We start from the raw sequence: 27,675 nt of genomic DNA on the forward strand, positions 1-27,675 counted from the left end.
TCCATAAAAGCAACAACAACACTGTCAGAAGATCACAGCTCACTGTAGCCTCAATCTCCTAGGCCTAAGCGATCCTCCCACCTCAGCCTCCCTAGTAGCTAGGACCACAAGCATGCAGCACCTTGCCTGGCTACTTTTTTAAATTTTTGTAGAGATGGGGTCTCCCCATGTTGCCCAGGCTGTTCTCAAACTTCTGGGCTCAAGCGATCCTCCTACCTCAGCCTCTGAAAGTATTGGGATTACAGGATATGAGCAACTGTGTCTGACCCAGAGTCAACTCTTTTGGAACTCTGGTAACTCATCAAAAGTTTGTAGCAATCAGGGGAACACTTAAGAAAACACACTGAATCTCAGTAAGAACAGTGAACTTTGTGGCATTTGCCTACCCGGTCCCATCTGCTTCTCAGCTCAGTGGTAGCCTTGAAAATAACGGTCTCCATTCCTGGTACTGATATAGGGAGCGGGATAGACCTAATTCAGAAAGAATTGTAATTAACTTGTTTTCATCTATCTGGTGGCTTGCTAGAAGGCTATTTTTAAAAAAAGAGGTCTGCCTTTATGTCACCTAACTTGGAACTCTTTTGATGGAAAAGTAACTACCTCGGGGGTGTTTGTTAAAAGTATTTACAGACATATGTTTAGTTACTGTTGCCTGAGGCAAAGGAAAACAGTTGGAGCAAACCAAAACTAATCAGAAAGGTTGGGAATGAGATGCTTTGGGGAATAAGGGCTTTGAAATTCTCTGACATATTCTTGGGAATCTTGAAGGGTACATGCATGCCCAGAGTTTTGTGCATGCTTAGGAAAGACCCGAGAAGACCCAGAGCTCTCTCTCTGGCTCACTTTAAGTTTCTGCACAAGCAGGAAGTGAAGACTAAGGTGGAGTTATAAACTGCCTGGCTGAATATTGAAGGCATGTCCCAACACGCAGAGCCCATGTGCAAAGACTGGCAGAATTTTTTGGTTGCGGAGGTTTAAGGAAATTTCTGATCACCAGCAGACTAACTAATGGAACAGAGAGTTCACTGGCCACACATGACAAAGAAACAGACTTTACAAAATTAGTTCAGATAAGTCATTAAATGAGGAAACAACTACAACAAACAGCAACAACAAATCCCTAGAAGGGGGAAACATCTGATTTATAGAGTTGTCACACTGTAATATTCGAAATGTCCAGTTTTCTACAAAAAATAATGAAACATATAAATAAACAAAGTAAGGCTCTTATACAGAAGAAACGAACAGAAACTGTCCCCAAGGAAGCACAAAGACTTTAAGTAAGCTGTCATTATTATGCTCAAATTGCTAAAGGAAACCAGGAGAATGATACACCATCAAACAGAGAATATCAATATAGAAATTATAAAAAGGAACTAAACAGAGTTTATAGCTGAAAAGTACAGTAACTGAAAGGTTCACTAAAGGTTTAGATAGCAGAATTGAGTAGACAGAAGAATCAGTGATTTTGAAGGTAAATTAATTGAAATATCCAATTTGAAGAGCAGACCCTTAGAGGCCTGTGAGACACTGTCAAGTGCACCAACATGTGTTATACCCAGACCGTTTGTTCCCCAAAGAAGACCACCAGAGTCCAGAGTCAAAGCCAAGCAGCAAGGATCTTTACTACAAGTTCGAACTTGGTCCCTCCATTCCACAGCATACAAGAGGGCCTCGAACAATGCGAGTGCTTGCTTTTTATAGCCCGATGTAAACAGGATATGTAAAGTTACAGGGAACAAGGTAATTCTCTCGGTTACAGCATTACAATTGGTTAACATTATACATTTAGCATTCCTTATCGGAGATCTCCCAGGTGATGTTTTTCTGAAGTTTGAAAGAAATACGGAGGAATGTGTTTGTGCTGGGCTCCGGAAGTTGGGAGATATATGGGGGATGTGCCTCATTCCTTTCATTCCCCCCTTCTTTTCAGGTAACTCTAGAGCCAATCTTGGGTCTTATAAGTCTGACTCTGTTTCAGCATTTACAGGTTGGTATTGGGCTCTGAGGACCATGAGCTGAACAGTGTCAAACCTTTCTCTGACAAACTGCAAAATTCTGTTAACAACACAAGGTCCTACGGTTAGCAGAAATAGTAGACTTAGCAGGGGTCCAAGGAAGAGGGCTAACAGAGAAAACATAGAGGAATTCCACCATTGGTCTGCAGCTGAAGCAAACTGCCGTGTTTTTACTTCAGTGCTTAACTTGCGTAACTGTTGGACCCGGTCTTCTACAAGCCCTGATTCATTTATGTAGAAACAACAGTCTTCTTTTAGAAACATACATGTACCACCTTTTTCAGCAGTGAGTAGGTCTAGGGCCCTCCAGTTCTGCAAGGTTACCTGAGCTAGGGACATGAGCTGCCGCTGAAGGGATGCAAGGGACTCAGCTGACTCCTCCATAGCAACGGCAAATTGTTGGTACAACTTGTTGCTTTCTATGAGGGTGTGACCTAGGGCTCCCCCTGCCATCCCGGCCACAATGAGGGATGCGGTGAGGGAGATTCCTGCAATGAGGGGGAGAAATATGGCTCGTGCAGGTCTCGGTCTAGCGACTGGGTGATTAGCAGTACTAGTCCAGTTACCGGTGTACCCTAGGAACTCGCCAGCAGTTAATAGAGTCAACCGGGGAACTAATGTGACAGGAAGACACAGTAGGTTGGTAACAGAGGGACTATATAGGTCCTTAGATAATGTCCCATTACACCAGAAGAATATGCCCGGCGGAGCCCTTAGGGTGATATTAGGGGGCACTGCAGTGATGCTGCAGAGGCTGGAATTGGTTCCTGAGAAGCAGTAGGGAAACTTCTCCTGACTGGGGTTTAGGTATAGGGGCACGTTTAGGATAGGGGCATATGAGAGGTTTCGGAGGTTGTTAGCTTGGGCAGAGGTAGAGGATCCCCATGGCAGAGGGACAGCGGTTAGCGGTGGACACCCTAGGGTGGCACACAGAAAGCAGCCAGACAGGCTGTGAAGTCCTGTAAGGTTAGCAAGCTCTAGTCCTTCTTGTAATAATTTTAACCAGGAGAAAGGACGTAAGTCTTGTGTTAGTCTGTTTTCCTGTCGTTGGATATTCCCGTGGACCAGGGGCAGTACTTGCACTAGGCCTCGCCACAGATAGAGGTGACTGCTAGGCCATGTGGAGGAGGGGGAGTAGTATACAGCCCCATGTTGAGGCGTGGCCCAGCGGGAGTTCCAGGGGTCTCTAACTATCCATGTATGTGAAAAGTCTCCATCCCGTCTACGATGGAAGGGCCACTTAGGGTCTAACTGTTCTTCCTCTCCCCAATAACGGGACCTATGGATGTTACAATAGTTATAAGGACAGCCGGCATTTTGGTGCCACCAATAGTGTTTACAATTGTATTCAGTCTGATCAAACTCAAAACATATTATTGGTGTCACTGGTTTGGCTATTTGAAAGCCAGTAAAATTTAGTAAGATTGGGCTATTGCACCCTGAGGAGGGGCAATCAGCACTGGCCAATAATTTCCCGGGCTTATGAGGTTGTTCAGGGTGGGTTCGGTTTTCATAAAGCCAGAATCTCCAGACAAAGGGATTAGATGCTGGTTTGGTGTTTTCCCCAGCGGCCACTAGGGCGGCTAACGTTAGGGCTAGACTACCTAACTGCATTGTTTGCAGTGAGCTATGTTGCCGGCGCAGGGTGAGTTTTAAGGGGTTGTTCTTAGCTCTGTCCACAGTCCACGTGGCCGGTGCTTCAGCCGTTGCCGTGATTGGTCCCAGAAGGTCGGAGGTTGGGTCCACTGGCTTGACGTGGGTGTAGTGGATCCACAACGCGATGCCTTCTACCTTTAGGGCGGTGGGTGTGGTCAGGAGTACCTGGAGTGGTCCCTTCCACCTGGGTTCTAGGGTCTCTTGTCAGTGTCGCTTAACCAGGACCCAGTCTCCCGGCTGGTATGGATGCGGTGTCGGTAGGGGACCGGTCTCATATAGTTCCTTCAGCTTGGGCCAGATTTCTTGATGAATTTTCTGCAAGGCTTGTAGGGAAAATAAGAATTCAGAGACATTTTCTGTTTCAGACTTAAGCAGATCATCTTTTAAGCTGGGAACCAGGGGTGGAGGTCTGCCATACATGATTTCGTAAGGGGTAAGGCCCAGTCTGTAAGGGGTATTACGGGCCCGGAACAGAGCGTAGGGGAGAAGGACCACCCAATTAGCGCCAGTCTCCATAGTCAATTTAGTTAAGGTCTCTTTTAAGGTCCGATTCATCCTCTCTACCTGTCCTGAACTCTGGGGCCTGTAAGCGCAATGTAGTTTCCAATTTGCCCCAAGGATGGAAGCCAAATCCTGACTTACCTTAGCGACGAAGGCGGGCCCATTATCTGACCCTATCTGGATGGGGAAGCCATACCTGGGAAGGATATCTTCCAGAATTTTCTTTGCTACGACCTGAGCAGTTTCTCTTTTGGTTGGGAATGCTTTAGTCCACCCTGAAAAAGTATCTACAAAGACAAGTAAGTACCAATACCCGTACTTTCCTGGCTTTATTTCAGTAAAATCTACTTCCCAGTAGATACCGGGCCTGGTTCCCCTGAGCCTTGTTCCCACTGCAGTCTGGGATTGGGGGTAGGCGTTGTTAAGCTGGCAGACTTTGCAACTTGCCACGATGCTGCTGGCCTTCTCAGCTGTATGTCTGAATTTGAGCTTAGAGTGTCTGATCAGGTCTATCATCCGCCGAGCACCCAGGTGGGTGGTTCGGTGGATATGTTCTAATACTTGTTGTCCTAATTTTTCTGGTAGGATGGTTTGGTCATTAGTATCAGTCCACCACCCCTTCTGGATCTGTTTCAGGGGAATTTTGTCAATCCACTGGAGATCTTGTTCTGAATAATCAGGGAAATATGGCAAGTCCCGGGGGCCCGGGTCAGGGAGCTGGAGTGCAAGGAGTTGGCTGGGAGCCTTTGCCACATTTCTTGCAGTTTGGTCTGCCAGAAAGTTGCCTTGAGCAGTTGGAGTGGTTGGTTTCTGATGCCCTGGGCAATGCACAATGGCTAACTTTTCTGGCTTCCATAGCGCTGTTAACAGGGCTAGGATCTCTTGCTTGTTTTTTATCTCTTTTCCTTCAGCCGTTAGTAACCCTCGCTCCCTGTAAATGGCCCCATGTATGTGCGCCGTAGCAAAAGCATATCGGCTGTCTGTATATACTGTCAGCTTTTTCCCTGCCCCTAAGGTAAGAGCTTGGGTGAGTGCTATCAGTTTGGCCTTCTGGGCCGATGTCCCCGGGGGCAGGGGGTCCGCCCAGATTACCTCAGTCTCTGAAGTCACTGCCGCTCCAGTGTACCTCTGGCCTTGATGCATGAAGCTGCTCCCATCATTGAACCAGACGAGGTCAGCGTCAGGGAGTGGGCGGTCCTGCAGGTCCTCTCGAACTCTGTGCACCTGAGCTAGTATCTCGGTGCAATCATGGAGTGGCACGTCCAGGTCTGGGTTGGGCAGCAGCGAGGCAGGGTTTAAGGTCGTTGGGGGCAGGAAGGTTATCCTGATAGGATTTAGTAGTAGTCCTTGGTAGTGGGTGAGCCGGGTGTTACTTATCCATCGATTAGGTGGCTGTTTGAGTACACCTTTGATGGCATGTGGGGTAACGACCCGCAATTCTTGACCCATGACAAGTTTATCAGCATCTTGTACCATCAGAGCCGTGGCCGCAATCATTCGGAGACAAGGGGGCCACCCGGCAGCCACTGGGTCTAACTTCTTTGACAGGTAGGCAACCGGCCTCTGCCAGGGGCCTAAGTTCTGAGTTATTACTGCCTTGGCGACACCCTTACTCTCATCCACGTATAAGTGGAAGGGCTTGGTGACATCAGGTAGTCCCAGTGCAGGCGCAGAGAGTAGAGCGGTTTTGATCTGTTGGAAAGCCGACTCGGCTTCGTCTGTCCAATTAAATGGCTGCTGCCCCTGTGTTGCCTGATACAAGGGTTTAGCCAGTTCTGCGAACCCAGGTATCCATAGTCTACAAAATCCCGCCGACCCCAGGAATTCCCTCACTTGTCGGGTGGATTGTGGCCTGGGGATCTGCAGAACAGTCTGCTTCCGAGTGTCTGTTAACCAGCGCTGCCCTCCTTTTAGCAGGTACCCCAGATATGTTACTTCTGGCTTACAGATTTGAGCTTTCTTTGCCGAGGCTCAGTAGCCTAGATTTCCCAGAGCTTGTAAGAGACTTTTGGTCCCTTGAATACAAGCTTCTTGGGTCTCAGCAGCAATCAGGAGGTCATCAACATACTGTAGTAAAGTTATTTCAGGGTGTTTACATCGGTACTCACCCAGGTCTTCATGGAGGGCCTCATCGAACAGGGTAGGAGAGTTTTTGAATCCCTGCGGCAGCCTGGTCCATGTCAGTTGGCCACTTATGCCCCTTCTAGGGTCATTCCACTCGAAGGCGAAGAACTTTTGGCTCTGAGGGGCTAAAGGCAAACTGAAGAAAGCGTCTTTCAAATCTAAAACAGTGTACCATTGATGTTTAGGGTTTAGGGTACTCAGGAGGGTATATGGGTTAGGCACAGTTGGGTGTATGTCCACAACCCTCTTATTGATTTCTCTTAAGTCTTGTACAGGTCTGTATTCTCCACTATTAGGTTTTCGTAGCGGCAACAATGGAGTATTCCAGGGCGAGTGACATGGGCGAAGGACCCCTTGGTCAAGGAGCCGGCGGATATGCGGGGCAATTCCTTTCTTGGCCTCTAGGGGCATCGGGTATTGGCGTACCCGCACGGGGTGTGTCCCAGGCTTAAGTTCAACAAACAAGGCAGGGCGGTGTTTTGCTAGTCCTAAGCCCCCCGTTTCCGCCCAAGCTTCTGGATATTGCTGGAGCCAGGTTGCTATGTCCTGGTCAGGGGCAGCTCGCTCCTGGTGGAGCCGGTACTCATCTCTAGGGTTATAGTCAGGACGGACACGGGCCGATTGTGGGAGTTGGTCACGACGGGCCCCTCAGGGAGGAAATGGATCTGTGCTCCCATTTTAGTTAGCAGGTCTCTCCCTAATACGGGACAGGGGCTCTCAGGGATGACCAGGAAAGAATGGGTTATATTCCTGGCTCCGAGGTTTACTGTCCTTTGTGTTGTCCATGGGTATTTCTTAACTCCTGTGGCCCCTTGTACCCACGAGGACTTGGAGGATAATTTTCCATTAGTTTTAACTAGGACTGAGTGCTGTGCTCCCGTATCAACCAAGAACTGGACTGGGGACCCCTCCACTTGCAAAGTTACCCTAGGTTCGGGGAGGGGGTCCGAACCCCATCTTCCCTAGTCTTCGTCTTGAGTGACTAGTACGGTTGTAGACCTAGGGGGTCCCTGTCCTCGTTGTTTCTTTTTGGGGCAGTCTCTTACCCAATGGCCAGCTTCCTTACAGTAGGCACATTGGTCTTTGCTCAGATTATCATGCCTGGGAGGCCGCCTAGGTTGGGTGTTCTCTGGCTGTAGATGCTCTTTCTGTACTACTGCTGCCAGGACCTTGCTCATTTTTTCAGTGGCCTTTATTTGCTTTTCCTCTGGAGTATCTCTGTTATTATAAACCCGCTGGGCTATCTGAAGGAGGTCCTGAATCCGCTTTCCCTCTAAGTCTTCTAATTTCTGGAGTTTCCTTTTAATGTCTGGGGCTGCCTGATTTACGAAAGACATTACAACAGCTGCCTGACTTCCTGGAGCCTCTGGGTCTATGGGGGTGTACTGTCTAAAAGCTTCCATTAATCTTTCTAAGTAGGGAGCTGGGCTGTCTTTCCCTGCAGAACAGAGTATACTTTAGCCAAATTAGTGGGCTTGCGAGCAGCTGCCCGGAGACCCGCCATTAGAGTCTGGCGATAAAGGCGTTGCCGTCCCCTACCTTCTGCCATGTTGTAGTCCCACGCCGGCCTGGTCAGAGGAAAAGTCGCATTTATGAGGTCGAGGTTGGCAGTCGGTTGACCGTCGTCCCCCGGGACCAGCTTTCTAGCTTCTACCTGTATTCTCTCTCGCTCCTCCGTTGTGAACAAGATTCGGAGGAGCTGCTGACAATCATCCCAAGTGGGCTGGTGGGTGAACATGACACTATCCAGTAAAGCCATTAAATCTTTGGGGTTGTCTGAAAACTGAGCACTCTGGGTCTTCCAGTTATACAGATCACTGGTAGAGAATGGCCAGTACTGGAGCCTGGGGATTCCCGTGTCATCTGGGGGTCCTATTTCCTGAAGGGGTAGAGCCACTGTGGAGTCAGGCAGCTGGGGGGCGCTAGCCCGCAAAGTGCGCCCTCGCGTCCGCCCCGCCGGCCCTTCAGAGTTACTATCACTCTTAGCGGGTCCCTGTGTGCTGGCCGCCTCCCGTCCGCGTGCTCCCTCCCGCGGCTCAGCCCGGGGGGCAGGGGCCTGTGGCCCAGAGGGGTACGGAGGGGGTTCTGTGAACAGTGGGTCCCCGCTATCAGGTAAAACAGGATGGGGGGGCAATCGGCTGCTTGGATTTTAGCGGCTGAGCAACCAGTGCCTTACAAGGTTCAGGGGCTAATTGGAAAGGTGACAGCCAAGGAGGCGGGTTCTCAACTAGGTCCTGCCATATGAGGATATATGGGATTTGATCCAAGTGGCCTGCACGCCCAGGTAGGAAAATCTTGGACTTTAGTGATGACAGCAAGTCGGAACGTCCCTTCGGGTGGCCACCCCACATCAAAGGCAGGCCATTCGGAGCGGCATAGGGTAATGAGCTTTCCCCTCCTGATTTCCAAACTAAGATCATGGCCCCTTGCTCTTACATCTTTGAAATTACTTGTAAGGAGAGATAGGGGAGTGCTCTGGGTATTACCCATCCTGTACTAATTTGTAGTCTCTTCCTGTAAAGGAATATGGGTTAGAATCCCTGTAAAGGAAATCTGGCTTATTAATAATATCTAGTCGCAAGTGCGCTCCGGCAGCCCGGGTCAGAATCAGCTGCTCAGATCGCAACTGCACTCCGGCAGCACAGATCGCAAGCGCTCCTGAAGCCCGGGTCCGAGTCAGCTGCTGGGATCGCAACCACACTACGGCAGCACAGATCGCAAGCGAGCTCTGGTAGTCCGGGTCAGAGTCAGCTGCTCGGATCACAACCGCGCTCTGGCAGCACAGATCGCAAGCGAGCTCCGGTAGCACAGATCACAAGCGGCTCCAGTAGCACAGATCGCAAGCGGCTCCGGCAGCACAGATCACAAGCGTGCTCCGGTAGCCCGGGTCAGAGTTAGCTGCTCGGATCGCGACCGCGCTCCGGCAGCCCAGATCGCAAGCGCGCTCCGGTAGCCCGGGTCGGAGTTAGCTGCTCGGATCGCGACCGCGCTCCGGCAGCCCAGATCGCAAGCGCGCACCGGTAGCCCGGGTCGGAGTTAGCTGCTCGGATCGCGACCGCGCTCCGGCAGCCCAGATCGCAAGCGCGCACCGGTAGCCCGGGTCGGAGTTAGCTGCTCGGATCGCGATCGCGCTCCGGCAGCCCAGATCGCAAGCGCGCACCGGTAGCCCGGGTCGGAGTTAGCTGCTCGGATCGCGATCGCGCTCCGGCAGCCCAGATCGCAAGCGCGCACCGGTAGCCCGGGTCGGAGTTAGCTGCTCGGATCGCGATTGCGCTCCGGCAGCCCAGATCGCAAGCGCGCACCGGTAGCCCGGGTCGGAGTTAGCTGCTCGGATCGCGATCGCGCTCCGGCAGCCCAGACTGCAATTTAGATCGGACGAGAGCCAGGGGACGTCTCCTGCCGGTCTCCGCTGGCTGTCCTATAGCGCGTCCGCCAGGATGGCGCCAGCTCCAGTTTCAGACCTCGCGAGTCACAGATTCAGATTCAGAACAGACACAGACAGACAAACGGAGATGAGCCGGCTCACCTATCAGTAGATCGATCCTAGTAGATCCATTGACCAGGGGTCTGGTGGGCTTGGGGAATCCCGGGCGAGCCCCCAGATGTTATACCCAGACCGTTTGTTCCCCAAAGAAGACCACCAGAGTCCAGAGTCAAAGCCAAGCGGCAAGGATCTTTACTACAAGTTCGAACTTGGTCCCTCCATTCCACAGCATACAAGAGGGCCTCAAACAATGCGAGTGCTTGCTTTTTATAGCCCGATGTAAACAGGATACGTAAAGTTACAGGGAACAAGGTAATTCTCTCGGTTACAGCATTACAATTGGTTAACATTATACATTTAGCATTCCTTATCGGAGATCTCCCAGGTGATGTTTTTCTGAAGTTTGAAAGAAATATGGAGGAATGTGTTTGTGCTGGGCTCAGGAAGTTGGGAGATACATGGGGGATGTGCCTCATTCCTTTCACATGCACACGAACACAGTGTAATGAGAGTAACGTAAGGAAAGGCGAGAGAGCTGGAAAGAGCATTTGCTATGGTGTGAATGTTTGTGTCCTTTTATATGATGTCTTTTAAATTTATATGATGAAATACTAACCCCCAAGGTATTGGGAGATAGGGACCTGGGTGGTGACTGGGTCATGGGAGTAGAGCCCTCATGAATGGGATTAGCACTCCTAGAGTAGTAAGATCACTTGCCCTTCTACCATGTGAGAACACAGTGAGAAGGCACTCTCTGTGAACCAGAAAATGGGCCTTCACCAGATAGCAAGTCTGTTGGTTCCTTGATCTTGGACTTCCCAACCTCCAGAACTGTGAGAAATAAATTTCTGTTGTTTATAAGCTACCCAGTTTATGGTGTTTTGTTATAGCAGCCTGAAGAAACTAAAACAATATTTAAATAAATAATGCTCAGAAACTTCTCAAATTTGAGGAAAAACATTAACCACATTTAAGAAGCTCAAGAAACTCCAAGTAGGATAAACTATACCAAGACACATGATAATCAAATTGTCAAAAGGCAAAGAAAGAATGTTGAAAGCATCAAGAGAAGTAACTCATCACATACAAGGATCCTTGATAAGATTAATAGCTGATTTCTCATCAGAGACTCCATAGGCTTCTAGAGGGTAGTGGATTGGCATATTCAGAGTTCTGAAAGGAAAAAAAAAAAGCCATCAACCAGGAATTTTATATTCAGCAAAACTGTCTTTAGAGATGAATGAGAAATACTTTCCCAGATAAACAAAAACTAATTTATTGCTGGCAGACCTGCTCTATAAGAAATGCTAAAGGGAGGCTTCTCTATCTAATTATTTATTTTTTCCTACACTCTGTTACTGTCTGTGTCTAGCTGCAGTAGTTTTAATACATTTTAGAATGACAGCTGTTTTTCTGGTGGGAAACTTTTAGTTCTTTTATTCTTTGTTAATATGCTAAAAACTAGCCTTTTGCATTTATCTAAAAAGAGACAAACTTGGACATAAGAAAACTTTTTCATGTATATAAATCAGAGGTTCTTTACAGATTTACAAAGGAAATTGTGTGACTACAAGTTAAATTTGAAATGTGTGGTATATGTTAATTTCTTGCAGGAGAAGGAAGCCAACATCCTTTTGGAGCCATGAATATTGTCCGAACTCCATCTGTTGCTCAGATTGGAATTTCAGTGGAATTATTGGACAGTATGGCTCAGCAGACTCCCGTAGGTAATGCTGCTGTATCCTCAGTTGACTCATTCACTCAGGTAATGCAACACGCATTTCATTCTTTACCTCCCCCTTCCACCGCTTTATTAAGGTATAATATACAAGTTAAAATCATATATAACGTATGGTATACAATACATTTTTGATACATGTTTACATTTTGTTTTGTTTTGTTTTGTTTTTGAGAGATGGAGTCTTGCTTTGTTGCCCAGGCTGGAGTGCAGTGGTGCAATCTCGGCTGACTGCCATCTCCGCCTCCTGGGTTCAAGCGATTCTCCCGCCTCCGTCTCCTGAGTAGCGGGGACTACAGGCAAATGCCACCACACCTGGCTAGTTTTGTATTTTTTTTTTTTTTAGTAGAGACAGGGTATTGCCATGTTGGCCTGGCTGGTCTTGAACTCCAGACCTCAGGTGATCTGCCTGCCTTGGCCTCCCAAAGTGCTGGGAATACAGGTGTGAGCCACTGCACCTGGCCTGTATTTTGAAATAAAATCAAGCTACTTAACATGTCTGTCACCTCACACAGTCATTTTTTTGTAGAGAATACTTAAGATCTAATCTCTTAGCAAATTAAAAGTATACAACACATTATTAGTAACTGTACTTTCCATGCTGTACAATAATAAACTTTCAGAATTTATTCATCCTGTTGAACTGAAACTTTGTGCCCTTTGACCAACATGTCCTCATTTTCCTTTCCCCTCCACTCTTCAACCCCTGGCAACCACCATTCTACTCTCTGCTTCTGTAAGTTCAACTTTTAGATTCCACATATAAGTGAGATCAATCATGCTATTTGTCTTTCTGTTCCTGACTTACTAGCCTGTTGTCGAGAGGAAAAACTGATGATGTAGGAGAGCAGGGAGAACTACTAAAGCAGTGTCTTTGAGTAGAAAATAGCAGCATATATGGAGGTGTTCACTTTAGACAGTATAACGGATATATGGGTACAGATTCAGATGTGGTAGATGTGGTGATGAGAACTTGTGCAGGCTGTCTCCTGATTTCTTCTTCTTTCTTAGTGAAGTAGAAAGGAAGATCATCAGCTAAGATTGAGGTAGTAGAAATTGAAATAAAAAAAGACTGTTAAATAAGTCTTCTAGCAGAGGAGGAGTGAATGGATTAGGGAAACCATATGTGTTTGCCTGGCAGTACCAGAGGAGCACTTTTGAAGGTTGTGGTCGTGAATTTAAAGGTAGATTTGTCACATCTTTGAAAATGGACTAAATTGAGAATGACAGACTCTGGGTCTCAAAAATGTTTTTTTCCCCATAGTTTTACAAATAAATTGCTGTGCTGAAAACAAACTATAAACTAATCACAGTATCCTGTGTAGACAATATTTAAAAAGTGTCTGGAAAATACACATTAAAATGTTATCCCTGGAGAAGGGTAAGAAGACTTTTTTATTGTACATGTTTATCAATTATTTGAGTTTTTTGAATAAAACTATAGTTTTAATTAAATGTATTATGAAGTATTTTAAATACAGAGAAAACAGAGTAACGTATGTATTCCACAAATAGTTATTATGTAACTACTCTGTGCCAGGCATGCCTTTTTTTTTTTTTGAGACAGAGTCTCACTCTGTCACCCACCCAGGCTGGAGTGCAATGGCGCGATCTTGGCTCATTGCAAGCTCCGCCTCCCGGGTTCACGCCATTCTTCTGCCTCAGCCTCCCGAGATAGCTGGGACTACAGGTGCCGGCTACCACGCCTGGCTAATTTTTTTTGTATTTTTTAGTAGAGATGGGGTGTCACTGTGTTAGCCAGGATGGTCTCGATCTCCTGACCTTGTGATCCACCCGCCTTGGCCTCCCAAAGTGCTGGGATTACAGACGTGAGCCACCGCGCCCAGTCTATACCAGGCATTTCTAAGCACGCATAGATACAAATAGGTCCACAAAATAGAGTAATACCTGTCTTTACAGAGCTCTCTTTATAATGGGGTATACATTAAGACTTCCATTGTCTTCCCCCTGGATTTAACTGTTATATTTTTGTCTTATTTGCCACTAATTTTTAAAAAGGAAATTAAGACATTATAGGTATAGCCCACTGCTGCCTGCTTCTCTTCCTTTTACCTTCTAACATTTTATATCTTTCCTATTCATATTTTAGTACTTAAAACATTCCTGTGTATCCACAAAATATATATAGTACTATCTGTATGTGTTTAAACATGTTTCTAATTTAATTACTTAGTTACTCCAAATTTTTAGGAGTATTGCATGTATTTGGTTTAAATAGTCAAATAGTTTTTGTTTTTTTTTTAAATTTAAGTTCTAGGGTACATGTGGACAACGTGCAGGTTTGTTACATAGGTATACATGTCCCATGTTGGTTTGCTGCACCCGTTAACTCGTCATGTACATTAGGCATTTCTCCTAATGCTATATCCCTCCCCTTGACCCCTACCCCACGACAAGCCCCCCACCGCATGTGTGATGTTCTCCGCCCTGTTTCCAAGTGTTCTCATTGTTCAATTCCCACCTATGAGTGAGAACGTGTGGAGTTTGGTTTTCTGTCCTTTTGATAGTTTGCTCAGAATGATGGTTTCCAGCTTCATTCAAGTCCCTGCAAAGGACATGAACTCATCCTTTTTCATGGCTGCGTAGTATTCCATGGTGTGTATGTGCCACATTGTCTTAATCCAGTCTATCATTGATGGACATTTGGGTTTGTTCCAAGTCTTTGCTATTGTGAATAGGGCCGCATTAAACATACGTGTGCACATGTCTTTATAGTAGCATGATTTATAGTCCTTTGGGTATATACCCAGTAATGGGATTGCTGGGTCAAATGGTATTTCTAGTTCTAGATCCTTGAGGAATCGCCACAGTGTCCTCCACAATGGTTGAACTAGTTTATACGCCCACCAACAGTGTAAAAACATTCCTATTTCTCCACATCCTCTCTAGCACCTGTTGTTTCCTGACTTTTTAATGATCACCATTCTAACTGGTGTGAGATGGTATCTCATTGTGGTTTTGATTTGCATTTCTCTGATGACCAGTGATGATGAACATTTTTCCCTGCATCTGTTGGCTGCATAAATGTCTTCTTTTGAGAATTGTCTGTTCATATCCTTTTTGATGGGGTTGTTTGATTTTTTTCTTGTAAATTTGTTTAAGTTCTATGTAGATTCTGGATACTAGTCAAATGGTTTTTTTGAGACAGAGTTTCACTCTGTTGCCTAGGCTGTAGTGCAATGGTGCGATCTCGGCTCCTGCAACCTCCGTCTTCCGGGTTCAAGTGATTCTCCTGTCTCAGCCTCCCAAGTAGCTGGGATTACAGGCGTGTGCCACCAGGCCTGGCTAATTTTTGTATTTTTAGTAGAGATGAGGTTTCACCATGTAGGTCAGGCTGGTCTCAACTCCTGACCTCTTGATCCACCCACCTTGGCCTCCCAAAGTGTTGGGATTGCAGGCGTGAGCCACTGCGCCTGGCCTCAAATAGTTTTATGTGTTAAATAGCTGTCCTCTGTTATGACTCTTACATTCTGCTTCTATTCTGCTTCTTAGAAGCTATGATCTTCAACTCCCCTCCCTTTTTTAACCTATTTTTCCTAGTGTCTATTATTTCCATGTATCAGAAAAAACCTTGCTTAATCTATTAGTTTTTCTGTTATAGATGTTTTCTATTTATTTACTAATATAAGACATGATGAAACTCTCACTTCCCCGCTTCCCAACATGTACACATTTCTTTTCTCCCCACCTTATCAGTATACATTTTTGTTAAATCAGTATTAAAAGTTTACAATATTATGAGAAATTAAATATTTTTCAGAACTGAGCTATGTGTAGTACAATGATTAAATTTCTTGTATAACTTTTCATTTTTCCTCATTTTTCATTTTCCTCTTTTTTTTCCTTTGCATAGATTTCTATGTTTCCACTTCTAATTTATGCTCAAACTCTACTAAGTGTAAATTCACATTCAGTTTATTATTTAAACATAGCAGTTTCAGATTGGTCTTGGAAACATTCCACTTGGAATTCTTTTTTTTTTTTTTTTTGAGACAAGGTCTCGCTCTGTCGACTAGGCTGGAATGCAGTGGTGCGATCACAGTTCACTCAATGCAGCCTCAAACTCCTGGGTTCAAGCAATCTTCCCACGAGTAGCTGGGACTACAGGCAAGAATCACCAAACCCACAGTTAATTTTTTGTTGAGATGGGGCCTCATTATGTTGCCCAGGCTGTCCTTTCTTTTTTGTTCTACTGTTGACTGACTATTCTCTGGACCTGTCGAATAGCCTTAGACAAGTTATTATTTCCTTTCACCATTACTACAGAAATTCTTTTTGTTTCTCTTTTGTGTTGAATCCTTTGTTTTCTGGTTCCTCTGTTTTTCCTTCTTGTTGATTTGTTCTTTTGTTTGTTTTAAAAATGAATATAAATAGTAGTATTCTGTACAACTTGCTCTTGTTCACTCAACATTATTTTAAAGATTTATCTATATTGATATATGGAACAGACTTTGTTTTGATTGCTTCGTAGTGTGCCATTGTATAAATGAGCCACAGTTTTTTTCATTTCCTTTTCCGTATGTTCTCACTAACATTTATCAGACCTTTAAAATTTTGCCAAACTGATGAGTGAAAATTAGAATATCATATTTAGTTTGTATTTCTTGATTACTGGTGATATTGAGCATCTTTGCACACTTTTGGACTGTGTTTGTGTTTCCTTTTATAAGAATTGACTTTATATATTTTGTCCAATTTTCTGTTGTATTGCTTTTGGCACTTTTAAAATTTAGTCTTTTGGGAAAAGAACCTAACATGCCTTTATGTGTTCTGAATAATAATCCTTTGTAAATACATTGCATTTTTCTCCTTCTAGCATGGTGCTTGTCTTTTAATATTGCTTATAGTGACTTTTACATACAGATATACTATATTTGTATATAGATAAATGTATTGTTTCTTTTATGATTTGTGGATCTGTGAGTTTTTTAATGTTTGAGAAATCCTTTTCTACCCTGATATGTAAAGATATAAAGATGTTCTCTTCTGTCTCTCCGCCCCCTTTGTGTGTGTGTGTGTGTGTGTGTGTGTGTGTGTGTGTGTGTGTGTGGAGATGGGGTCTTGCTATGTTGCCCAGGCTGGTCTTGAACTCCTGGCCTCAAGCAGAGCCTAAGATGTTCTCTTATAGTTCTTAAAGCCTTCAGGTTTACTTTTCGAATATGTGTGCAGTATGGTAAGGGAATTAAATTTATTTTTCCCCTTATGGAAAGCTAGTCCTAGCCCCATTAATTGAGTAATTAGTCCCATTTTTTTTTTTTTTACCATGAGTAATAGCATCTTTGTCATATATGCTTAGGTTTATTTCTGGGCTCTGTCTTTTATTCCAACTAGTTTATTTGCCTGTCTCTTTGCCAGTAGGGCAAGTTCCTCCTCATAGTCATCAAAATATGTATAGGTATTCTTCATAATAATTGTGTAGGTATTCTTCATAATAATTATATCAACTTGTTGAGTTTCATGAAATAGTATTAGCTTGTCAAGTTTCATGACGAACCTTGTTGGAATTTTGTTGGTAATAACATTGGATATATAGGTTTAATTTTGGGAGATTTGGCCAGCCACTTTTACCACATTGTCTTCCCATTTGTGACATATTGTATCTTTCCATTGAACATGGTATATCTTTCCATTGAATATGGTATATATAGGTCCTTTTGTTTTGTTTTCTGTCTGTCAGTAGTCTTTGTATTTTCCACAAAAATCTTATTAGTTTGTCTTAGCATTTTTTCTAGGTATTGGAGAAAATGCTTTGTTTATATTCTGAATGGAATCTTTTTAAAGTTAACTTAAAAATTATTGTCACTGATGTGGAGGACTGCTGTTGATTTTTTTTTTTTTTTCCTAACATTGATCTTTTAGTTGTGACTTGAGTCTGGGTACAGTGGCACATGCCTGTAACTCCAGCTCTTTGGTAGGCTGAGTTGAGAGGATTGCTTGAGCCTAGAATTTTGAGACCAGCCTGGGTAACACAGTGAGACGCTGTCTTTATAAAAAGATAAAAAATTACCCAGGCATGGTGGTGCATGCTTATAGTCTCAGCTACTTGGGAGGCTGAGGCAGAAGGATCACTTGAACCTGGGAGGTCAAGGCTGCAGTGAGCCATGATTGTGCCACTGCATTCCAGCCTGGGTGACAGAGTGGGATCTTCTCTCAAAAACAAACAAACTGATAGTGACTTTACTGAACTTTTGATATTAATCAAGTGCCTTCACAGTAGAGTCTCTTGGATTATACTGCCTTCATATTATTAAACAACCAAATAAAAAAACCTAATAAGACCACTTCTCTTGTGTAGAGAAGAGATAGCATGGCTGATTTCGTATTTTTGAGAAAGTGATGCTGGAAAGATTATTTTTGAGTGAGTAAAAGGCAGTATTACCTTCAGAAGTTCAGTTACTTTTAGGGTTAGTACTTAAGCCCATTTGATTCTCAGGAAATATGAATCCATTTACTTCTAGCTTCTACCAGGGAGACTTGGAGTATGTTAGTGAATTTGATCATTTTAGAGTCAAGGAAAAGAAACAGATTAGGAAACAGAGGAAACGGAATAGTGCTGCCTTCATCTTCTTTCCAGCAATGGAAATAACCAGTTGCTACTTTATAATATGAAAACTCTTATCTTTCTGGCAGGTAAAAGACTTCTTAGAGATGGTTACTATTTTATATGAGAAAATAGGTTGATTTGAGGAGAGTGACAGTTGAGGAGGGACATAGTGGATGCAGACGTGGAGATGAAAGAAAATATTTTGAAGAAAAAAATTTTTTTTCCCCAAAGTGAGTAGCATTGTCACAATGTCATTGTATGTATGATTACTCTTAACATTCTTTTTTATTCATTTATTTAATTTTATTTTTTTGAGACAGGGCCTTGCTATGTTGCACAGGCTGGTCTTGAATGCCTGGCCTCAAGTGATTCTCCTGCCTCAGCCTCCCAAAGTTTTGGGATTACAGGCATGAGCCACTGCACCCAGCCAACTTTCAGCATTAGACTGTCTTAGAACTGACACTCCTTATAAACAAGTTAATGTGAGAACATTTTTAATTTAAAAATATTGAGTTCTAAATGAAGTATTTAGTACAATCCATTAATCTATTATTAACTTTTCAGTTCACACAAAAGATGTTGGACAATTTCTACAATTTTGCTTCATCATTTGCTGTCTCTCAGGCCCAGATGACACCAAGCCCATCTGAAATGTTCATTCCAGCAAATGTGGTTCTGAAATGGTATGAGGCATTTTCTGTCTCTAATATTAAGGCTTTTTGTAACTGAATATCTATTTTGCCTGTGAATATATTCCTTTTTTGACATTTAAACATATTCTTTTATTGTGAACATCAGCACTGCATGCCATTGAAGTATATACTATAGAGATCTGATGAGAAACAGTTCTTACCCTAAATATTTTGTTATGAATTTATAAAGACAGGAAAATATAACTGCCTTTGTTTTAGGGACCACTATTAAAGCTTATAAATATTTGCATATTTTCACTTAGAAGTACCATCTATGAGACTTGAAATATCAATCAAAACATTTTTTCTGCTGTTTTGAAGATCTTGATCTGTAGTAAACATGTACCTTTAGGGTACAAGAGTAGTTTATACTGCACCCTGAACATGAATGGCTAATGAATCTATTTTCCAACTTTCCTGTGTTTTATAGATATTTCTTTTCACTTTGAGTATCCTAGTGATGGGAGGATGCCTAGGAAGAGTTTGTTGAGAAGTGGTACCATGGTGTAGCATGGACAGCATTGGAATGCACTAGGTTTGAATTTTGGCATAATGTAGCTATGTGACCCTGAGCAAATTTCTCTCATCTGCTCATCTATGGAATGAGGAAATAGGAGTTCAATTTGATTTTTTCCCTTAGGTCCCTTCTAGCTCTTAAATTTGCAGAAGATAAACAATTACTAAAATTTCTTATGATTTGTGCTCTCTGGTAAAAGCTAATCAAAACTGCTCTGATATTTAAATTCTTATGCTTGCCATCTTTTTATAAGAATAATTACATTTCCAGATTACCTATTTAGTTTTTTTATAGCTTTTTAGAAATGACATGTAAAATTGTTTTGGATAAGTCATTTGGCAGTTAATGAAAGATCCTATTTTAATTTTCTTGTGAATGTAAATATATGTGTTTTCTTTTTTAGGTATGAAAACTTTCAAAGACGACTAGCACAGAACCCTCTCTTTTGGAAAACATAATTTGAATAAAATAATTTTTAATGGATTCTGAAATTTGTCATGTTTTGAAGATAACTGACTCTATCTGAAAGTATGAAGTCAAAGGATCATGAAACCTAAGTGTAAAAACTGCTTAGTGACTGAAGCTTAATTAAAAATCTTTATTAAAAATTAAAAACATTGAAAAATGAAAATATGTTCATCATTAAAGACTTTTTTCCCCTTAAGCTTAAAATACTATTCAGGGGCAAAACATTTTGTTTTGGCTATGATTCATTTTTTTACTTAAAAATAAAGCCTATGCCCAACAGTAGTGTGCCAAGTACCATTGCATGTGTAATCATTCATTTATTGAAATGAAACAGTGGTTTGCCAGAGTAGTTAACTTTTCAATTACCTATCTCAAAATTTGGGAGACTTGAAAAACATATGAAATATACATTTTTAAATATGGAAAAATTGTTATCAGAGATTATTTCCTAAGATTGTCAGTTTTTCCAATTAATGCAGGTTGGCTGTCACTTTTTATATCTGCAGATTCATATGTGTTTAATAAAATTGCCATATTGGTGAGCTTTCATTTAATACTGGTAGGCATTTATGTGTAGAACATAGGATTCTTCTTGTTAATGGACGGTTAGTAGTTCATTTTTTGTTGATTACAACAATACCCAAAACTGGGTAATTTATTGACTTAATTTTTTTTTTTTTTAGATGAGGTTTTGCTCTCTTGTCCCAACTGGAGCGCAGTGGCGTGATCACAGCTTATTCCAGCCATGACCTCCTGGGCTCAAGTGCTCATCCTGCTTCAGCTTTCCATGTAGCTGGGACTGCAGACGTGCACCCCCACATCCAGCTAATTTTTTTGATGTTTTTGTTTTGTCTTACTGTGTTGCCCAGACTAGGCTCGAACTCCTGGGCTCAAGCAATCCTCCCACTTCAGCCTCCGAAAGTGCTGGGTTGGTAATTGATAAAGAAAAGGATTTTTTTTTTTTTTCCTACAATGATGGAGACTGAGAATTCCAAGGCCAAGGAGCTGCAGCTGGTGAGAGCCTTCTTACTGGTGGGGAAGAAACTCTGAAGAGTCATTAGGCAGTGCTACGTATCACACCGTGAGGGGGCTGAGCATGCTTTTGTGCCAGCTCAGGTCACTCTTCCTCTTCTTATAAAGCCACCAGTTCCCCTCCTGTGATGATAACTTATTAACCTTTGGGCAGAGCCCTCATGATCCAATCACCTCTTAAAGGCCCCACCTCTCAGTACTGCCACATTGGGGTTAAAATTTCAACGTAAGTTTTGGAAGCAACAGATACTCAAACCATAGCAATTTGTTCAATCATGAGACTTGGCAATGGCTACACAAGTGTTTAATACTCTGCACAGAAAACATCAGCTAATTGCAATATAATTTCCAGAAGCAAAATGATTGTTCATGTACCACAACTTGTATCTAGGACCTAGATTGCCAAACCCAAGCTGAAAAAACGTCCTGAAGTTCAACTGTGCCTCTTCTACAGAGTCAGGTAGCCTCTTCCCAGTGATTTTTGTAGTGATACAACAGGAAGTACTAAGTAAACACAAACTATTCCTTGGTTTGCTAAGAAATCAAAAGAATATATGATGATTCATGGTAATCTTGCGTAGTGCATTTGAACTAGTTTCTTGGGCTTCCAGAGCAGATGATGGGAGTGAAATTTTGGGCCACATTTTCTAGTAGTATGACTTTTAGAACAGTATCTTGCACAGTATGCATAAGGAGTCATCACTTCTGGGAGCTTTCCTGAGTAGCCTATACCTGCCTCATTTTGGAAGTTTCTGGTTATTCTCGGAGACACGTGATATGCTGGAAAGAAAAGAGCTTTAAATATCTGAACATCTAACAATTACTCTATATATATAAGGTAGGTTTGTGTACAGGAGGCAGGTAGAAACCTGGTGTTGACATAAGTAATGACTAACGGGTTACAGAAGATACTAGGAATATAAATATTTATCACAACAGGGGTGAGCCAAGAATTATTTCCTTGAAGTGGACATATTCTCAGAGGAGTTAAATGGTTCCCACAGAGAAGTCTGGAAAATCTGGAGAAAACTGACTAGTGCCGTGAGGATAGCTCCAGCATTTGTCCCCTGCCTTGGTGAGCTTGATTCTGTCTGCTGACAGTGCTGTAATGATTGTAGCAGAAGTATGTTTGTTTAATTAAGATGAAGATCCAGTTTTTACAAGAATGAAGACTGAGGTTAAGGATAAGAAGAAAATTGAAATGTCGAAAGGGACCTGTAGGAATTAATTGGCCTCCTCAAGAATTTAAAGTAAAAACATTATATATTAATTATGGTGGAATTTGAAAGATTCAGGGAGTAGCTATGGTTTGAGAAAACTGCTCAAAAGTCTTGCATTTCTTAAGGTGGCCAAAAAAACACCATAAAGAATTAAGTATAAAATGATAAATGTGAGAGAATATTGAGAAACTGTTAGGCAATCTCTAGGGAGTACCAAATTGTATAAGCAGAAGAGGGATAAGCAAAGGTATCAGAAAATTAATCTTCCTTGTTGCCTTGTAGTCTTCCTTGTTGCCATGCTGTCTCCTTTGTATTGTCATTTATTTGATTTGAGGGACTTGATTAGTAGTTTTCCACCAAAGATGTTGGCTTCTGGAGGATTCCTAAGAATCACTGGTTTAAGGTCTCCTGATGGAGTGGTTGTCTAGCTGTCTGAGAAGGTACTTGTCATTTAGTTGGGAAACATAAACCCAGTGATCATCATCTTGGAGTTTACTGCCATGCTAGTTGTTATAGTATCTGCTAAGCTAATTTTTCACTGAGGCCAGTTTTTCCCTGATGTCTCTTCCAGAATACTAAGTTTGCTGATAGTTGAGGATGTTGCAGAAAATGATGTTTTTCTAGATTGGAGAAGAGTGGAATCCACTATTGAGGAACAATACAATTTATAAAAAATGATTATGAGAGTACAACATATTATGGACAGCATACAGTGACAATTCTCTTGGTCTGTAATCTCAGAAAGTGTATCTTTTTGTAGACAGTTATTGTGTTAGTGTTTACAGGAGCATGAGTGTGTTTCATTTTACCTGAAATGAAACACTGAAACATTTTTATCAACAAATTTTACCTGTGCATAATTAACGTGAGAAAGCTAATCTCTTGATTTGTTTTCTTTTTTTCTTTTAAGTTTGATTTTTTTATTTTTAAAAAAAACCTCTTAAAATGGTTTGGGATTAATTACAATTTGTAGAGTGCCAAACAAACCTAATTTTTCCTATTGTCTTTTCTTCCACAATGTGAAGGAAACCTGAAGAGTTCAGGCATAAAAGACATCTTCATAAGTCTTACTATGCCTGAATTTGGGAAAGGCGAAAATTACAAAGAGTTGTCAGAGGAGACAAGATACAAATATTAGTCAAAAATATATAAAGGCGGCTGGGCACAGTGGCTCACACCTGTAATCCCAGGATTTTTGGAGGCCGAGGTGGGCAGATAACTTGAGGCCGGGAGTTCAAGACCAGCCCAGCCAACATGGCAAAATGCCATCTTTACAAAAAATATAAAAATTAGCCGGGCATGGTGGCACATGCTTGTACTCCCAGCTACTCAGGAGGCTGAGGCAGGAGAATCAGAATTGCTTGAATCTGGGGGGCGAAGATTGTAGTAAGCCAAGATCACGCCACTGCACTCTGGCCTCGGCAACAGAGTGAGGCTCTGTCTCAAAAAAAAAAAAAAAAAAAAAAAAAAAATATATATATATATATATATAGAGAGAGAGAGAGAGAGAGAGAGAGATCTCAAAGGCAAGAAATGGTCTCAGTTGATATCTATATTCAGCATACTAGTGAAAATAGTACTATTTATCATCTGTGTCCAGTGGATCCATTTTTTAAAATGCTTTTAAGCTACTTTTTGAATAATTTACTGAAGAATAAAGAGATATAAAATAACCTTATTAGTAATTTTAAATAATGAGAAGCATAGATCATGTTATTTTCATAGTTTTGATAATATATGGTCCTGAGATGAGCAATATCTTAATGTAACTACTCATCAGCTGTCATACATGAACCTGGAACATATTACTCTTGTACATGCTCGTTCTAGGTTTCAAATACATCTCTAATATCTTCTATCTTATCATGACTTTCTAGTCCTTCTTATGCTTGCAGCATCAACATGCAATACTTGAAGAATTAGTTGAAAATTGACAACTCATAATTTTGTATAATGGAGGACAGCTGTCTTCTTAGCTCCATAGTTGTAAAACCTTTTTATTTTAGATTTATAGCCAGCAATGAAATGTTCAAAGATTTTTTATTTCTGTATATTCTGTATTTTTTCATCATTTTTATATACACACCTATTTTCAGAATTTGTCTGGTTTTTTGATGGGCGTGGTGGCTCATGCCTGTAATCCCGGCACTTCCGGGAGGCCAAGGCAGCTGGCTCACTTCAGATCAGGAGTTCGAGACCAGCCTGGCCAACATGTTGCAACCCCATCTCTACTAAAAATGCAAAAAAATTAGCTGGGCATGGTGGCACATGCCTGTAATTCCAGCTACTTGGGAAGCTGAGGTAGGAGAATTGCTTGACCCCAGGAGGCAGAGGCTGCAGTGAGCCAAGATCATGCTATGGCACTCCAGCCTCGGTGACAGAATGAGACTCTGTCTCAAAAAAAAAAAAAAAAAAAAAGAAATTAAATAATTTAATTTTTAAAAGAGTTATTGACATATAATTCACATTCCATACAGTTAACCCATTTAAAGAGCCAGGTGCAGTGGTGCACAGCTGTAATCTCAGCTACTCTGGAGCCTGAAGTGAGAGGATTGCTCGAGCCCAGGAATTCAAGACCAGCCTGGGCAACATAGCGGGGACCTTGTCTCAATTGAATGAATGAATGCTTTTTAGTTTAGTCTCAGGGTTGTGCAAATGTCATCACAATCTAATTTTTGTTCCTCCAAAAGGAGCCTCTTACCCATTAGTAGTTAATCCCTATCTCCCAACTTCTAATATCCCTAAGCCACCACTAATCTACTTTTTGTCTCTGGATTTGCCTTTTCTGGATATTTTATATAAATGGAACCATACAGAGTGGTATTTTGTGACTGGCTTCCTTCACTTAGCATGTTTTCAAGATGGGGTTTCACTGTGTTAGCCAGGATGGTCTGGATCTCCTGACCTCGTGATCCGCCCATCTCGGCCTCCCAAAGTGCTGGGATTACAGGCTTGAGCCACTGCACCCCAGCCTGAATATGCACATTCTTTTGTGTGTGAATATCCAGTTGTCCCAAAATCATTTGTTGAACTGTTAGTCTACATTTGAACCATATCAAGTTAATTTTGGTGCACAAACATAAAAGATAAAAGAATATGTGACTAGGATTATTAGGTATTTTAGTCCTTCCAAATTAGTATTTTAGCTTTTTAAAAAAATGACTTAATATTATTTTATGAAGTATTTTAGCTTTTTAAAAAATTAGTATTTTAGCTTTTTAAAAAAATGACTTAATATGTCAAAATGCTTAGTGATAGAAGAAATCTTTGTTATCTCACCAGAGATAGCTCTGCTGTTTTATCAGAAAGAAAATCCAGATTATAGTTTTACTCCTGTTACTTGTCATATGTAGTAATGGCTTCATAAGCCTTTCTTCCTGTGAATACATCCATCACATTTAACCAACTTCATCAAAAATTTTGACACACTTATTGATCCTTTCCAACCCCTAACTTGTCAAATATAGTTTACTCCTCAGAACTTCTACACTTTCTGAATACTTTTTTTCTGAGACGAAGTCTCACTCTGTCGCCCAGACTGGAGTGCAGTGGCGTGATCTCGGCCCTCCTGAGTTCAAGCGATTCTCCTGCCTCAGCCTCCTGAGTAGCTAGGATTACAGGCATCTGCCATCATGCCTGGCTACTTTTTGTATTTTTGGTAGAGATGGGGTTTCACCATGTTGGCCAGGCTGGTGTCGAACTCCTGACCTCAAGTGATCCGCCCTCCTCGGCCTCCCAAAGTGCTGGGATTACAGATGTGAACTACCGTGCCTGGCCTTAATATTCTTAAGTTTAAAAATACTCTTCTATGCTAGCAAAACCAGACTCTCCTTTAGGTAAAGTAATTCTTTTTTACCTAAATAAAACCATTCATTACCTTGCATACACATCCCCTTTCCTACCCACATTTAAAAAATATCTTTTCAAAACAAATATTCACATCAACATAAAGCCATCTATACATCCTTTTTAACCTGGTAGCTAATGGCTACACCAGTTATTAAAGCACATATGTCATAAAATTGTCCAATTTTCCAAGGTTACTTATGAAAGAAAATAATATTCATATCCTTAAAGTTAACTGAGGATCTGGAAATCACAAATGAAGCAGACACAGGAAGTTCTTATGGTTGTAGCATAAGAATTAAACAAATTTAGACTCTTTTAAAAGACATTTGTTATAATTCCATTTTGTTAAACACGACTTGAGCTTTTTGTAATAATAAATAATTTGTGGAAAAGAGATAACTCTTAAAACCTACATAAAAATTTAAGTTTAAATATGGAATAAAAGTCATTTATATACATTTTCTGGCTTAAACATTCATTAAAGCAGTTTCATGACCTGCTATTTCTCCTTTTCCATTTAGAGCCTGTGGTGGACAGATATGTATGAGATATATGAGACGTCACTAAATTCAGGTTTTTTGTGTGTTTAATTGATCAAAAACTAACATTTCTAAGCAAGAACAGAAGTTTTCTTAGATCTCAATAATATTAGCCAATTGGCTTTATTTTCCCAAAGACACAAAATAAGAAAAAATTATGTGAGCGTCTTTTTTTTTTCTTCAGTGATGCATAGAGAACCGCAAAATTGTATTATAGTGTAGTGGTTAAGGTTATGGCCTCTAGAGTCAGGCAGCTTATGTTCAAAATTTGGCTGTACCATTTACTTACTGTTTTGCCCTTATCAAGTTACTTCTTCGCCTCTCTGTGTCATAGTTTCTTCATCTGTAAAATGAAGTGACCACAGTATATATCTTTGAAGCTTGTTATAAGGAATAAATTTACATGAAACTTCTAGAATAATGCCTGATACATTCTTAGTGCTAAGTATTGGAAATCAGATTGTTGAAGTATATCATATTTGATATCAGCCAGGGTCACTCACTGGCCAAGTAACCTACCACATACCAGCATCAAAGATCAATTAAAATTCTCATATTCCTTTGGGGCTTCTTTTGAATGATAAAATGTCTGATAACTATTTGTACACTAGGTATGTATTATACTTCTAAAAGCCTAAAGAGAACTGCATAAACAATAGGGTTGCATAGTATAACAAAGCATTTGTTTCTTGTTTGGAATTTTATTTTTTGAGATGGAGTCTCACTCTGTTGCCGAGGCTGGAGTGCAGTGGCATGATCTTGGCTCACTGCAACCTCCACTTCCTGGGTTCAAGCAATTCTCGTGCCTCAGCCTCCTGAGTAGCTGGGATTATAGGCATGAGTCACCACACCCAGCTAATTTTTGTATTTTTAGTAAAACGGGGTTTCACCATGATGGCCAGGCTGGTCTCAACTCCTGATCTGGCTGCCTCGGCCGCATCTTGTTTGGAATTTTATTTTGTTGTGGCTTGGGTACTTGGAGTTTGGGAAAAAATGAAAAAGACAGTGGAGACAAAAATCCTTCAAAAGCCGAGGGTCACTAGGGAGAAACTTAAAAGGAAGAATAGACAATCTGAATAGGACTATATCTATTAAAGAAATGGCATCAATAGTTAACCTTCCCAAACAGAAAGCACTAGGTAGGCCCAGATAGGTTTGCTGGTGAATTCTACCGAACATTTAAGGAAGAAATTTTTCCAATTCTCTACAATATCTTTCAGAAGATAGAAAGAGAGGGAGTCCTTCCTTCCTAACTCATTCTATGAAAAACTA

General features: G+C 41.9%; 3 protein-coding genes across 4 annotated transcripts in view; 2 read left to right on the forward strand and 1 right to left on the reverse strand.

Annotated features, from left to right (window-relative positions):
* The window catches only part of HIKESHI (heat shock protein nuclear import factor hikeshi), a 49,634-nt gene extending 29,856 nt beyond the window's left edge, over positions 1-19,778 (forward strand). For both annotated transcript variants that reach the window (XM_008020435.3, XM_008020434.3), the window contains 3 exons: positions 11,397-11,548; positions 18,651-18,769; positions 19,699-19,778. In XM_008020435.3, the coding sequence (XP_008018626.1) occupies positions 11,397-11,548; positions 18,651-18,769; positions 19,699-19,753 (326 nt within the window). In that variant the 3' untranslated portion in view covers positions 19,754-19,778. The remainder of the gene's footprint in view (positions 1-11,396; positions 11,549-18,650; positions 18,770-19,698) is intronic.
* Positions 409-26,748, reverse strand: LOC140713180 (ERV-BabFcenv provirus ancestral Env polyprotein-like). Its single transcript, XM_073022581.1, has 4 exons — positions 26,693-26,748; positions 10,871-10,956; positions 2,343-3,997; positions 409-471 (listed from the first exon to the last, which is right to left on the reverse strand). Exons 3-4 carry the CDS (start codon positions 3,630-3,632, stop codon positions 409-411), a joined length of 1,353 nt encoding a protein of 450 aa, XP_072878682.1. The 5' UTR covers positions 3,633-3,997; positions 10,871-10,956; positions 26,693-26,748.
* Positions 19,888-27,675, forward strand: part of CCDC81 (coiled-coil domain containing 81) — an 84,997-nt gene continuing 77,209 nt past the window's right edge. The window contains exon 1 of the mRNA XM_038005376.2: positions 19,888-20,777. The gene's annotated coding sequence lies outside the window, so the exon portion shown is untranslated. The remainder of the gene's footprint in view (positions 20,778-27,675) is intronic.

This window comes from Chlorocebus sabaeus, chromosome 1 (assembly GCF_047675955.1).
Source record: "Chlorocebus sabaeus isolate Y175 chromosome 1, mChlSab1.0.hap1, whole genome shotgun sequence".
Taxonomy (NCBI): Eukaryota; Metazoa; Chordata; class Mammalia; order Primates; family Cercopithecidae; genus Chlorocebus; species Chlorocebus sabaeus.

What these genes read in the sequence shown, in the direction of transcription:
- LOC140713180 (XM_073022581.1), bottom strand. Translation starts at nt 3,632, where the DNA reads ATGCAGTTAGGTAGTCTAGCCCTAACGTTAGCCGCCCTAGTGGCCGCT. An exon ending in AGCTCATGTCCCTAGCTCAG is followed by an intron (nt 472 to 2,342) that starts GTAACCTTGCAG and finishes TTTCTGAATTAG; the next exon opens with GTCTATCCCGCTCCCTATAT.